This window comes from Pecten maximus, chromosome 4, assembly GCF_902652985.1.
Source record: "Pecten maximus chromosome 4, xPecMax1.1, whole genome shotgun sequence".
NCBI classification, from domain to species: Eukaryota; Metazoa; Mollusca; class Bivalvia; order Pectinida; family Pectinidae; genus Pecten; species Pecten maximus.
In genome coordinates this window covers 40,205,306-40,221,886 of record NC_047018.1, presented here as the reverse complement: position 1 = coordinate 40,221,886, position 16,581 = coordinate 40,205,306, and the positions used below count along the sequence as shown (strand labels likewise).

The 16,581-nt window shown below is 34.8% G+C and overlaps 1 protein-coding gene across 1 annotated transcript in view; it reads left to right on the top strand.

Moving 5' to 3' along the window:
* LOC117326066 (methyltransferase-like protein 24) overlaps nt 1-16,581 on the top strand; it is a 43,002-nt gene that overhangs the window by 13,229 nt on the left and 13,192 nt on the right. The window contains exons 2-3 of the mRNA XM_033882667.1: nt 6,334-6,464; nt 15,158-15,286. Coding sequence (XP_033738558.1) covers nt 6,334-6,464; nt 15,158-15,286 — 260 coding nt within the window. The remainder of the gene's footprint in view (nt 1-6,333; nt 6,465-15,157; nt 15,287-16,581) is intronic.

Here is a 16,581-nt window from a genome sequence, read left to right as displayed (position 1 = left end):
TTCCAGGTGTATAAAGGCGGAAATTCCCCAGGTCGGGGTTCCCCTGTCCATTGTATACTTTGTGCTCTTATATGCTAATAAACATATCCAATAACATAATTTTTCTGGAAGGGAAATCTTCAAAGCTTCAAATAAGTGATTGAGGGGATGTAGTCATTGCTGATAGTGAATTAATTAGTTGTGCAAGACCTGCACAGATGGTGCAGTTACGTCCCTTGATTGTATTTTGGCTCACCTGTTAAATCTGAGCTGTGACTTTAAGGTACTATTGTATAAAACCAGCTGAACAGTGCCATTTTTTTCTTGATATTGTTTTTAAAAAGTGTAGACTTTATATTGATCAGTTTCTGATGGAAGCTGGAGTACACTGGGTGCCCTATTGCTGAAGGAACTCCCAACATTATATATAATGGTTGCCCAGGTGAGACCGACACCTTTTTATGTCCCATCAGGGAATCAAACTAAGGTCATCTATGTAAAAAGCGAATATGTTTTCGCTGTGAAACCTGATCAACCAAGAGATGAATTTACAAAACCATTTAACAGTTTGTTGAAAATAATTTATGTAGGCATTTTGCAGGCATATGGAGCCTCTTTTTCATATCAACAACAGATTTTGAATGTGATATATATATAACCTTGTTAATATTACTGTTATAAATCGATTTTGCTCCTACATATCTATTATTTGCTTGCTAAATCCAAGATCAAATCATCACAAAATTAAAATACTGGTTCCATAAAACAGAAAGCTGACCCTCAGATATGGTCCATATATTAAAACAAGAAATAAATCCACGAACTACATGTAATGCGGTTCAGCACGGATAACAAAATTATATCAGTTTGAATCATTGGTGGTGATAATAAGACTGCATTTGAATCAGGAATATAATTTTATTAATGTGTCATTTTAAAAGATGAATCCACTTATTCAGCTTGCATTCAATCTTAACTTTGTTTCGTTATTAACTGCATATCTGCATTTTGCATTTACTGCTACATTGACCAATCACATACATACTTCATCTTGACCAGTAACGCCACCTGTCGCGTCATATGCGAAAAGAATATTATACGGTATGGCGAAAAAACTAAAACTTATGAAAGTTTTTGCTTCTATTTTGGTAATATATAGCTTAAATGGGTTTTAAATCTCTCGATGAAGGACACAATCCGCTCGCAATGATAGACTGCATGTGCAAATTCAGTCACAACACCTATATGGGATAATTTGCTACCTAAAGGGAAATGTTCTATGTCTGATTTACTCTGCTCGAAATTATGGAAATTTTGTTTGCCAGGTATAGGTGAGAATTCACTGTTCATCACAACACAGCTTGTCTTAGTATGAAAATAATACACAGTCATAAGAAACCATTAGCAAGGCATCAATTTGTGCTGCTTAAGCAGTTGACCAATTACTGTAAACGTGGTTATTTTCGCGGGGGTTTAATTTCGCAATTTTGATACGTTAACTATACACATGGGGATAATTTTCGCGATTGACCCACCTTCTTTTGTTGTTTGAGTTTACTCAAATTAATATCAAAATGATACACGTGGGGGAAATTTTTGCGATCAAAAGGGATCCGCATAATTAGCGTAATTTTCCCCATCGCGTAAATTTACACATTTACAGTATTAGACTGATATAAATGCTATTAAAAATTCTCTATGTCATTGCAAAGGCTGTTGAAAATATAATTGCACCAAAAGCGGGAGAATAACATTGGTGAAGCAGTGAATAATTTAATATAATAAGCTTGTTTGTCAGATGGAGTTTATTAAGGGACTATCAGGTTTTGACATTAATAGGAGCGAAATAATCTCGTAAACTTGTTCAGCAAATGAGTGTTTGCTACACACAATGCGAGTGATGCCATATTAGAGGAACTTGTAGTAATATAAATAGTTAATTGATTTTACATCCATAATACTGTAGGTTTTTGTGACAGTAAGCCAGCAAAATACACCATTGGCGATACTCACTGGGACATATGAGCTCTCAGGAGATGACTCACAAATGAAAAAAAGTGTTTATTGAAAAAATTATCCTATCAAAGAATCCATTTATCTGATAATTCATTGTTGGAATTATGTGAGAATAAATTTGAATCTTGATAATTAAAAGGGTTTATAAAAAAATGCTTTCAATTAAGCCATATATATCTGTTATAATCTATTGTTGTATGTCTGCTGAAAGTTTTTGAAGTTGAAGTGAGTGAGTGAGTGAGTGAGTCATATTGTTATGGAAAAATAAGTTACCAGAATAAATTTCAAGCTCAATATTAATGTACCTGCCTATGTATATAGCTGAACTAGATGTATTGAACAAATTAAGGTATGTATAAGTTGCAATTAGTTGGGTAGTGTTTGTACCGAGTCTGTTCATTCATCATCATATCATTAATTTCAAGTTTACTTGAAACTTACTATAAGTAATTATAAAATTTAGTTGTTAGACAACCCAACCCCTTGCTTAGGGAATTGGACGTATGATGTTTAACTTTGTCAAAAGCAATCAGTTAGCAAAATAATTTGAAATCAGAAGTGTTTTGAAATACCTAAGCAAATTTGAAATCAGAAGTGTTTTGAAATACCTAAGCAGTAATTTGGAATAAATAATCAAGCAAAATTTGAAATAAGCATTTACATGTAAGTAATAATTTGAAATAAGCAATTAATAAGCAATGATTTAAAATTATTGATGATTTTAAATAAGCAATATTTTGAAATAAGCAATAATTTCAGATAACAAAATTGAAATCAGTAATTAATGATTTGAAATAAGTGTTCTTTCTAAACATCTATAGATAAAATATAATCAAACAGTTCAGCGTAAAAAATTATGGATCACCTGTTAAACTTGAAAATACATTAAATGGAAATGGATTTTTCAATTAAGGTGGACCTCTCGCACTTTGAACAGTTTTAAGTATAGATTTATTTAACTGGACATATGCTAACATTCTCCTGCTGTAACGAGACCCAAGATGTTCGCCATCAACAGTACTTACAACAAAGTATATCGACTTAACGTGGTGTGTTGGACATCAAAAATCGTGAACCTGTGTAAATTTGAAAGGATTGAATTCAGAGCAATAGCAAGTCATTCGGGGATTGCTTTTGTGCTACTTTCATTTCTCTAGTGAAGCATTAAGGACATTTATTTTGAAAAGAACTCCATTTATGTCCAAAATGTGGACTTGTAAAGATCCTTAATCCCTCTGATAATACACACATACTATCTGTCCTTTAAACATTCTATTCCATTTTGTCTGGTCCATCTATAATAAGACCTTAGAAAATGGAAGGGGTTGTCATGGGGGCAGGAAAAAATTTAAAGAAAATATTCGAGAATGCGTAAAAAAGTGATATGTAACAAAAAAGTGCTCCATCACAAAATAAAATGATGTAAATATAGTACAAGATATCTCAAATTTTTTGTTTAACAGGGTTGCATTTTTAGGATTGTAACAGACAAATACACTGGTATTGTGAATTTTACCTAACATTGAAAAAATTTGGTAACAAGTTATGCAATGAAAAACTTGGAAATCAGTTTTAATGAGTTCAGAAATACTTGGTTTGAAAAGTTTAGAGGGCAATATCAAATATATCTCGAGACTCTGGTGGTTGTGTGATTGCTACTATGCCCCTGTGGTATAGAATGCAGAAACAGTAAATTGATAGATAAAAATGAACAATACAATCACAGGGGCTACACAAATTCCAAACTCATTGTCCATTTACACTTATATTATTTATTAAGGAACTCCGCTGAGGAGCAAACCAGATCAACCTCTTAAAAATTATAATGTATGATTGTTTAAGTCTATACTAAAAAGAAATTGTCCAAAAATAGCAGTCTATAATTGAGCAAGTTGATGACACAAGGCTTTTAAGAAAATAGGAAGATTAGGCTAGTTACACATTTCACTGTCTGCCTGAATGTCCGTCCAGTCACTTTAAATGAATAGCTAATTAACAAAAGGCATTTGACAAAAAAGGACGATTATATATAATAGGCTACATGTAGGTAGACATTTCCTGTGTCTGCCTGAATGTCAGCCCAGTCACTAATGCATAGCTAATTAACAAAATGGCATTTTATGCTTAATTGGGATTGCCATCACTGTTAAGCACACAAAACCAAACTCACTTACCTAAATTAGATGTTGGTAATCGGACCAATTTTTGGTACAGAAATTAAATATATTGACTAACCGTGATATCCTTGCACAGTGTCATCATGGTATATTTTAATATTTTAAGAAGTGGTATTTACGATCTGTAAAAGTGTAGGAGCTGACAATGTATGATTTGAAAAAAAAAGTTTGTGTGGTTTGCTCCTGTGAGGAGTTACTACTTTTGATACATAATACTGTATAAATCATTAATATACCTTTATATTTCCTCCATGGGTTAGGAAGGGGTGCCAAGCCCCTGTGGATACAAGTATTGTACCGTTATAGAAAGAACACGACATTTCAAATATCTAACTTCCTTTGCCATTACTGCAATGTCCTGCAAATCCTATTACGAAGTGGAATAATATGATACATACTGGTATATAGCAATTAGTGATTAACTGTGGGAGACTTGGGAGTATCATGTTTCAAGTTTTGTTCAAGTTTGTGTATGTACTGGTGGTGGTGGTGTTACTGGAGGTGGTGAACTGGTGGTGGTGGGGGGGGGGGGGGGAGGAGGTCCTGGACATAGCTGTATATTTGGTAGTTGGGTGCCGCACTTGCATTACCTAGACATTTGGGGGGTTCAACTCCCTGCTTTGATGTGAAAAGGTATGGGGTCATCTGCTCGGCCCTTGTGCGCTTCAATTGTGGCCAATAAGTATGGAAATTTAAGTTCATATAATTGTTCTGAAATTGTTGTAAAATAGATAAGTTTTCACATTCAATGTGTGTTTCGAAAGGATGATAGGGTGTGTGTGTGGTGGTGGTTGGGGAAGGTTTTTTAGTGGTGTGTGTGTGTGTGTGGGTGTGTGTGTGTGTGTGTGTGTGTGTGCATGCACACGTGCGTGTGCCTGTGTGCATGTGTGCATGTGTGTAGGTGTGGGAGAGGGTGTTTGAGTGTGTATTTGTGTATTTTTCTCCCTGATCTAAGCTGGGTGATCAATTTAATGAATGCTTGATGAGCAGACCTGGTTGTAATATTATACATTTATTTCCTCCTCATTGTAATGATAATATGGACTACAAGGTAATGTCAGACTGGAGCCTAGAATTTGATACATAAAACCTGTGTATTATTGATGTCATTATAGAAATAATGTACATCTGTCACTGATACAGTGATATCTGAAGATCAGCATCATGATTCATTTCTGAATATCAGTATCATAAATAATGATTTATTTCTGAATATCATTCATTTTCTTGTCATCCTATGGCAACAGGTACAGATACTGACATATGGTATCAATAATATATAATAACATATTATTATTGATGATACATAACTAGAACTGTCGCCAGGATGGCTGACTAATACCCCCACAATCTGCACGAGTCAATGGTGAATTGGAACTGTTAATTAGAGGCTAACTAAGATAACCCAGTGATATAGTGACCAGTTGCCATAGCAGCCATAATTTTGAGAAAAAAGAAAGTGGCATGCACATCTACACATAGTCCTCTATATTTGTGTGAAGTTTCATTGAAATTGGCCCTTAGGTTTAGGAGGAGTTGTCCGGACAAACTTAAAGTTAGGTTCTTATCGGAAAACCTGTTTATAGTGACCAGTTGCCATAGCAACCATAATTTTGAGAAAAAGAAAGTGGCATGCACATCTACACATGGTCCTCTATATTTGTGTGAAGTTTCATTGAAATCGGCCCTTCGGTTTAGGAGGAGTTGTCCGGACAAACTTAAAGTTGGGGTTCTTATCGGAAAACCTGTTTATATTGACCAGTTGCCATAGCAACCATAATTTTGAGAAAAAGAAAGTGGCATGCACATCTACACACGGTCCTCTATATTTGTGTGAAGTTTCATTGGAATTGGCCCATCAGTTTAGGAGGAGTTGTCCGGACAAAATTCGTCTACAGACAGACGGACGGCCGGACAGACGGACGGACGGACAGACAACCTGATTCCAGTATACCCCCCTAACTTTGTTGCTGGGGTATAATAAGTGTAGATCTAGGAGTCAAACCTTCTGGGTCATAGGAACGTGTCAAGCCCCTGTGTGTGGTCTGAACCCATAGGACAGATTGTGCAGGTGATATTAGGCTTTTGTCATAATACTTTAGTTAATATCTGAAGCGAAAGGGACAAATTTTTGTATTGTTCTTTTTTTTGTTTGTTTCAGCCAAAAGAAATCACCAGAGCAGAGAGGCTGCAGCACTTGTACCCCGACCCCAACAATGACACGTTGCTTCTGCCTACTAAACACTTTATGGATCGTATGGTGCGACAGGACCTCATGACCTTATATCACAGGTTTGTGACCTTGAAACTTTAGTGACATCTTCAAGTCTGTTAGTACACTTACAGCGTGTTCCATTTAGCGGAACGTTCCGGTTGTGCCAACTTGGAACGGGTTCGCTAAATGGTACATGACGTTCCAATCACGTTCTGCGCTCGCGAAATCCAACATGGCGGACATAACCATGATTGCGTCAGCGTCCTATACGTTTTTGTCGTTTTTCAACGAGGACGATGACGATACCGTAGAAACAGCAGCGGCGGTTTGTAATATAAGAAACGAACGTACCCGAATTTCTTTTTATGTACTGACTATTGTCAAATATTATGACGAACAGGAGTTTAATTCTCATTTCAGAATGACCAGGAGTTGTTTTGAAATTTTTTTTTTTTTTTTTTTTTTAAATTTCATTTTTTTATTTATAAATTAAATAATAATGCAATCAAGCATAGCAAAGTTTCGAATTTCAACTAAGATGTACAGCCAGAATGATGTGCGATTAACTAACAAATAAATTATTATCACTATTATCATCTTTATTTCCTCCACAAAGAAGAGCATGATAATACAAATACAATCAATGTAACGTAGATAATACGTGACTATTTACATAGTGATATCAAGCAAAAAAGTGCATGCGAGTTCACAATATAATGTTATATACATATACATGTAGTTAATTATCGTAGATATAAGTTGAGTAATATATATGTCTTATATTCCATGTACATAAATATATATACATGTATATATATATGATACTACATGTATTAATTATGTGTACAGATCAAACATTCGTTTTATGGCATATATGGACTCTAATCTAAATTCTTCATGATCAGATTCATTCACCTGATGGTTCATTGGACCACCTAGTAAAATATGTATTTATGAATAATCAGGTAGTGAATGCAGATATGTACTTAGTTCTATACTTGAAATGGATGCTATAATACACCATAGATTATCACGGATATTATCCGTTACAGAACACTGCAAAATAACATGAGTTACAAAATCTGTGTAGAAAAGGCCACAGTGGTGACATAAAAGCTGAACATTACTTACCCGAACAGATACAATCAATTTCATTATGTATCCAATATTATAAAGAAAATTTGGATGACGCAAAGCTAATTGCCATAAATAATGAGGTTTAAGATCGTCATGCAGCAATAAAAATCGTGTGAAGTCTGCGTCATTAGACATGCTATGCAACCAAGCATTAGTTTCATAATTAGATACAGATTTATAAATCAATGACTTCCAGTGTATTTTGTTTGGAAAGCTACCATCATCAAGAAAAAGTACAATATATTCATATAAGTTATACTTCTTAAGTATTCTAACGATATCGGGTATAAAACCTTTTTGACTACATTTGTTCACTATGTACATAAAAAATCTCGAAATGAATACTCTGCAGATTAAGTTATTTCTATTCATTCTGCAGATCCTACCTAAATACAAAAGTTTTTTAATATCAATGTACGCTTCTATAGAGAGCCATCCAATCAAGGAAGTACACATATCAGTTCTTGTTCTTTTCCCAAAACCTTGAATCGACTTTACAATAAAGTGTTGAGCTCTTTCTAGCATCAATAATTCAGTATTTGAAAGTACCCACAGTTCACATCCGTAGAGTGCAGATGGGTATACTTTAATTTTTAAAATTTTAGCAATAGTTAAAGGGTTTAATGCGCATTGATGTGCCCCAGTGAGTGCCACTTTTTAATTTAGTGCATGCTTGTTTTGTTCTTTCAATGGAATTGTGTTTATCATTTGATAAGATGCTTACATGAGTAATCTCCGAAACAACTGGCAATATGTTATCATAAAGGCGTAAAGTACAGTTAATGGTTATGGTTCTTTTATTTGAAAATACAACAACTTTACTTTTTGAGGCTGAATACAAAAATCGCCATTTGCGACTGTATGATTTACAAATAGTTAACATTTTATTTAAACTCGCACTGGTAAAGTGCCGGTCTATCATGAGCAGGGCCGTAAGCCCATATCTATTGAAAAGCAAGTTTTGGTAACCATATGGTACTTAGCCAATAAAGATTCACACAGAGAGATAGAAGACCGTTTCGATGTCACTGTCAGTAGTATCGCCAGGACTAAGGCCCGAGTCATCATCGCCATAATGGAATATGATGAAGGAGTTCATCGTCTGGCCAACTGGTAAATAACACACAATCTACCTTTTACGATGCCATCTACTTTCACTTTTGAACTTGATAGAATGTAATACAGTCAAACCTCGTTAACTCCAAGTCGTCGGGATCGTGAAAAAAACTTCGAGTTATCTGAGTCTTCCAGTTAACCGAGTTTCAAGGTAGACGTGTTGGTATATTATATCTATAAAAATCATTTACATAAACCAGAGACCTATAGGCCTCTGCATAAACACGCATCCTTAACAGTCAGAAACACGCCTATTTGATTTCAAATACTAATTATAACAAAATCGTATTTATTATTTATGCTAGACACGACATTTCTAAAAAGTAAATAATATATGATACAATACTATCATATCGTTTTGAAATCAAGTAAGCCAGTATATTTGTGATTGGGAGTCGTGTCCGACATGCCATTTCTAAGTGAAGATTAACACAAAATTTCATCACTTTAAAATCTATTTAAATAATTTCTTGTACAAAAATTATATTATCGTTAAAAATCATAAAAAAAAAAACAATATACGAAGTCTGCGGCAAATAATACATACACAAATGTATCGGCACAGATCACGTGTTGACAAGTGCAGAAGCAGCAGGAAATGCACAGTTTATCATAGTTCGATCAGAAACGAAGTCCTGGAATTAATTCACACGTTACCCAGCCATAGGACCTAGTTGTGATTTCAGGTGTGTCGGATAGTTCCGCCTGAACGCACATGGTCACCTAGACAGCTGTACAGAGGCGCCAGCTTGGGTGTAACTTGGGTATAATTATCGCACTGCTTTAATCATCAGAGGGATTATGTAAGTTCTGTTTGTCAACATCAATACTGTTGGATCTTAACCCTTTAAGCCCTGATGATGCATTAATGCATCACCGTGCCGGGGCCGAATGATGCATTAATGCATCACGGAAGTAGATTTTTTTCTGCATTTTTTTGAAGTGATGATACAGCGATTTAAATAATCATGACTGATTCTTACTTGAATGAGATAATGTTTGGCAATAAATAATGAAATTAACAATACGTAACACAACTTTAGATGTCTAAATTTACGTATAACGTCCAACTTGTTTTAAACTTCTGCTCTCGAGAACTTCCGGTCGGACGGGAGCGAGTAAACAACTGATTCCCGAAAAAATATATAACGAATCTAGTTTTTTGTCCTGTGTAATAAAGCTGGGAATGTTCAGGACAGTTTGCAATATGTATTTAAATTGACGTTTTGTACAAATGGTTCACATATTCGTGAATTAAAAACACAGAAACAACGATACGTTTGATTAATTGAATGAACCACTGGTGCATCACGTCAGCGGCGCGGCAGTGTCTGCCAACTCGCTAGCTTTTATGATCAAATCTCCACCATCTATCAAAGACATCGTTCCAAAACTACTTGCATGGATTTATATGTATGTTTCATTGTATTTCTGTTGATACTTTATCGGGAAAACGAGCTAATAATTCGGATTTTTAACACAAACAGAAGACCGAGTATTCTAATTTTAGTAACACAGATCATGATCACATGACCATATCTTATCCAAGATGGCTCTATAAACACACACATGTGAGTACGTCGATTGATACGAATTCACGATTTGGTTTATATTTAATTGCGTGGTTTTTTAAAAGATTTTGAACTTGTAATTCATATCGTTTTTTACATTCTCGTTACAATCATGGAAACGTATTATATCTACCAATAAAGTAGCGATCTTTGTTGTCATGTAGTTATTTTGCGTGCTGTCAAAATCTGACAAATGTCTACGGCTTCGATTATTTTGAGAGAAGGCGACGACATATTTTTACATCAAGGGGAAACACAAGGTCCTTGACTTAAGACAAGGAGTCAGTGGATTATCTGGCATTGTTTTTAGATCAGGTATTAATTGATACACTGATAGAGGAGATCGGAATTACATTTTTTGTATATATATATGCTCAACACTGCAAATTCGAAATTGACACAAGTGACAAATCCGGAATAAAACAAAATTGCAAGCAACCTCGGAAGGGCCGCATTGAAAGGCTGTTAGTGTTGTTAAATGAAAGCTTTCCTGTGTCTTTGTATGGCATTGAGTGTGGATTTCGTCACTGAATAAATTGCATGATGGGTATTGTGGCCCTAAGAAAATATGCACATGGCTTTTCCTGGCCTGAATTAATTTACGATTATTGACGTTCAATTTGACATTTATTTTTAAAAGCACGTTTTTGAGAGAAATGCATTGCAGAATTGATGATACAGACGCACATAAGTAAACAGGATTATCGAGAATATCTTATAGATTTAATACGCGTGAAAAATACAGTCGAAAACAACAAATTGGCTTGTGACTTGCCTACCTTGCGTATAATTGTAGCGGAGAACACGATTCCAAAATTGGGAATGTGTACTTTCGTTTTACAGTAAAAATGGTCAGATATGTTTAAGGTAATTTAATAACAAAACGAAACAAAAACTGGATATTTCTCGTGCACGAAATTGTAAACAATTTAACCAAGACGTACGATGAGTATTTTGTTGACACATTTTGTTTAAAAATGAAAATTATGTTTTCAATTTCGGGATAACCGGTACATTTTACATAGGTTTTATAATATCGCGACCAATATTTTAGTTCGGAATAACCGAGTTTTTCGAATTACGGTATCGGAGTTTTTATTACTAAGAAAAAGAAGGATTTTTGCCGGGACCGGAGTAATACTTCGAGTGGAACGGGGTTTTCGAGTTGTCCGAGTTCGAGTTAACGAAGTTTGACTGTAGTTTAAAATGGTCATTTAAATCTACTTACGCGGCACAATGCCGCAAAATAGGTCACAGTACATAGTCCTCGTCCTCCTTTGCCGTTTCAGTCAATTCAAAACAATGTGGGTTGAAAGTTCACAAGAGCGATAACTCCTGCAGGTGCATTCGATCGACAAAATATTACTAAGTAAACCTTGTCACATTAAAATTCGATGTAGCTATTAACAATTCCAGTTTAATTACCGGCAAGTGTTTCGACAGACTTTTCTTGAATCATCTGGATATCAGCGAAATCGTTAAGGAAGAAAATGATAGTACCGGTAAATACAATAATAGAACATTCTGTTGTAAACGGTCTAATATTGTTTTTTAAGACTGGCCAAATCCAAAGACTCGCCCACTTTCTTCAAATATCTGGTTTCATATTTCAATATACAATATCATTATTTAATTTACTAAATGTTAGTTTGATCAGAAATAAAACAATTAACAAGTCATTCCTAAATGCCTCAGAGTAAAAAGAAATGGTTTTGGCTAATGATCATTCCAACGGTGGTTACAAAAAAAAAACTTCATACATAAACGTTTACGTAGGTGTTGAACATCACTGCTCCAACATTGTGATTGGAAGTTTCTGATAGATACAGTAGCATCGCCAAAAATGTCGAGACGTAAAAAGTATTAATAAGCCATGATATTTAGAGATCTGAGGTATGTTTGTCTTCTCCCCGTAAAAATACCTTTCATTATGTTTCACATTTAAATTAGATTTCAAGTAACTCGACTACAGATGGTCCAGGAAAAGTTCAGGAGGAAACATGTTTTATTTTAGAAATGCTTAATTTAAATAGACAGAAATATTGGTCCATTAGTACATGTGTATATGTATAGTCAGACTACCTTGGAGTCAGAGTAACAACATCTATGCTCTGTCTCCGAATAAAACTTCATTCATCTATACATGTGTCCAGACCTTTCATTTTCAACACCACATCATTCATCTATAAGGTGAATGGTTTTCCCGGAGTTGTTGGTGCCATTGACGGGACGCACATTTCCATAGCTGAGCCAAGTATTCATAAAATCTCTTACTTCAACAGAAAAAAATTCTATAGTGCTACAGGTACAAAAACGTTTTTTTTTTTTAAATAATGCTTTATTCATACCAGATTAAAAGAATTTTCTTTCAGTTCTGCGTTTACGTATCTTGTTTTCTAATCAAAAGTTGCTTGGGTATATATACATATTTTTAACCCAAATACATAAAAGAAATGAAACATGAACACCTGCTTTTAATGTACATTTGATATCTGTACAGACAGTGGTTGACCACCGGATGGGTTTCGCAGACATATATATATAGGATGGCCAGGCTCTGTACATGACGCCAGGATTTACAAGACAGGCGCGGTTGGACCCAATGAGGATCCAATGTAACTTGGAAATTACCGTAAACGTTGCATCTTTGACCCATATATATATACATATAAGTATATCTACTGTTCTGTGTGGCAAGTGCGTATGTGTGTTTTGGGTAGCCACACGCATGCATGTCGCACGCACGGCGGGCCGTCCTAAAAATACCTTTGCTGTTAATAGGACATTAAACAAAATAAACCAAACCAAACTGTTCTGTGTATTTGTGTCGGCTTGTGTCATGATGAAGAAGTTGACTGCTTCGAAAATGACAACTTTCATTTATACATGAATAGGGCACAAGTAACATAAAATAAGATACATTTTCTTTGATAATTTAACTTTTATGCCAAAATTATATGTGATATTTTACAATAAACAGGATATGAATGAATTTACAATGTCATACGAATATCAATATGTCTACAGCAATTATTCATCAGCACAAAACAGGTGTAGATAAATATATGTGTTGGCTGATGCACATACATGGTACCGAGTTTACAAATGCAATTGTATTGTGACAAGACTCGCTAAACTGGTAATTTAAGACACAATATGTTAATACCAAATATGTGTATGTTTTCTCGTATAAAAAAAATGCCACCATTTCCATTGTTTCGCACCAACCAATGAAAGTGGTTTGAAATTCTCCATTTCTTACAGGTATAACTTGCATTAAAACCAAGCAAAAGACCAGTTGGTTGCTATCTACAACGTTAGCCTAGTTAACGTCATCTTCGCTAGCCAAGGCTTCTGATTACGTTACACTGTTCGTGTAGTGTAACGTAATCAGAAGCCTTGGCTAGCGAAGATGAGTTAACGTTATATTACGTCAAGGTGTTAAACGAAACCGTCTGCGCAGGAAAGTCGTCTACTATCAAATCAATAACTTATGGATACTTTTAGGCATTTGTGATTCATTTGACACCCAGTGCACCGAAAGTACATTTTTATTATAAATTTTGATCATTATTTTTACACGCTTTCATTTCTCCCGTGTTTATTGACAAAAAACGCACTTCGCCCGGATATAGCCTAAAGAATAGAGGCGTAAAATACGGCAAAACAATAACGATTTACGTCGTTGAGTTCGGCATGAAAGCTGAGAATACCTTAAATATTATGCAACATGTTATACTGCAAATTCATCGTTTTCTGTTGAAATTCGACTCAAAGATCTTTCAACGGCGGCCATATTGGTTCCAACATGGAACCCTCAAATGGGACGTGCCAGACGAACCGGTTCGTTCCAGCGGAACGTCGCATTCCATTTACCGGAACGGCCGGTTCGAACTGGAACAACCGGAACGTTCCGCTAAATGGAACACGCTGTTAATGTGATATGAAACACTCATAAAATGCTACCTCCAAATTTAAGAAAAAGATTTCCAACCGACCTTCAGATCTATGTTTGTGCACAGTTTGTAAGAGTTATCCCCTCCTGTAAGCACTTATACAGATGCTAATGTTGTCGGAAGCTACAGTGTATGTTGGTTGTAACACCAGGGGAACGAAGGAGCAACTTGATGAAATATAAATTCCTTTTTATGTGATAAAAAGAAGAAACAACAATAATGTGTTATCATTTTAATGGTAAATTAAGGTTTTCATTCTTCCATAATCTAACCTTTATCTTAATCTATCAATAAAAAAAAAAAATGAAAAAAAATGTTCTAATTTCAATATTTTTGTGAAATGTAAAATGTCCCCCAAAATAAAATTCTTACTTGTAGGTAAAGTTTCTCAACAAAAACATTATTCTCCTTGTAATCACTAAACATTCACAGAAAATTGTGCCTTTTTTGTGGTTATTTTGAAATAATCACTTTTTTAAAAAAAATGCATGTTTTCTCCAAAAGGTCTAGACATCAAGAAAATTATCATGGAAAGACATACCTGGTAATGATTTTTTGTAACAAAGCAAATGGTTGTGCAAAGATCACTCATGTCAATTTTCATGACAATCAGTTGATTATTTCCTGAGCGTGTCATATCCCCTAACACGATACATGAATTAGATGATTCTTCATTTTCAAATGAATTTTTCTGGCTAGCATGTTTTAACATCATTTTATGATTTATAAACATTATACTGGCAATTCAATATTTTGTTTTTTTCATTACATATATTGATATTTGCCAATTTATCAATGAGCTCATCTGCTGAAATTCAATGATGCACCAAAAAATTGAACCATGGCAAAAATATGAACGCTCACAATAATTTCATATTGGCCCAGTGATCAAACGTAGTTTTAAATCTTTCAAGTCTTATGATATATTAAAATCATTGTTATTAAATTTGAAACAACTGTTGTATTGTATCTGAATATTCTTGATTACAGATATATCAATAGTCTTCAGTATTTCTGTCGCCGAGTCCTCCATCTTGGCAAGCTTGATGATGGTGGATGGGATATTTGTGATGACAAGGATTTTAGACCTAATGACAACTGTCTTGTATATTCTTATGGGTAAGTGTTTACTTACTGTACATATCGGGCACATAGCTGCCACATACCCAAGGTTAGCAAAAAGGTAGCTGCATGCACATAAAAAATCGAAATGTACTTTTATATATTTCGTTTGTCTGTTTGCTGTCTCGAAAAGTGTTAAATAATGAATACAATTGAAGAAAAAAACATATACATGTATAAAATTTAACTGTATAAACAACAGCTGACATTCATTACACATCTGGTACCTGGTGCGATTTATTATTAATATTTTTAAAGTTGTTGATATCGAAAACATGGCTGCAAAGTCAACAAAAAAAAACCTGTATCATTTCCGGAGACATAGAGAATAACATTGACCAGACATCTGAAATAGTTTTGTTGGATACAGTCCCCTTGTTTTGAAAGTTGAAGGGCCGCGATGGCCGAGTGGTTAAGGTGTCCTGACACTTTATCACTAGCCCTCGATCCACCTCTGGGTTGCGAGTTCGAAACCTACATGGGGCAGTTGCCTGATACTGACCATACGCCGGTGGTTTTTCTCCGGTTTTCCATTACCTCCAACAGCTGGAACGTCTTTAAATGATCTGGCTGTTAATAGGATGTTAAACAAAAATAAATTAAATGAAATTTGAAGGTGGTCAAGAGTGCTAGCAGCAAAGATTTAGTAAAAAAAGATTGTTGTGCTTTGTCTTGCATGGATGGATCAGGTAAATTTTAAGTGTCATCAGTGTCATTCATGACTGGAAATCAAGCCAAACAATTCTATTGACGGTATTTTAAAAAGGGTGTGTTCTGTTGGGGAAAAATATATAGAGTTACATAATCTTTTATAAAAGGTCCTTGTTATTTCTGGTTTTACCAGAGACATGCAAATGTACAGAAGTTTCCGATTAGTACGTGTGATAATGTAAGGACTCATTGAGTCATTGGGAAAATTCACCTGACAGATATCAACACAGGTAATTGTGTGCTAAATTCGCCCAACAAAAATTCACCCAAATATATCCATCTCCAATGCAAATTTAAATATACGCTTGATTCAATCACCATTGCTTGCTTAGGTAGCACACCACAGTAAGACAGCCTGGCCATGGGCAATTTTTTTGTTAAGCAAATAACTCCTGTATTATGATATGCATAAAAAATGAGAAAATAAATGTACACTATAATTGGTATATTCAGTATGAAGTAGTACATACAGGCTTCACATTTATTAAAACAAAAATCAATAAATTGGTTCCGGATTTTAAATATCCGGATTTTCCGAACGTGTGTTTACACAGGAAATTTAGTTTCGCCTACAGCGCAAA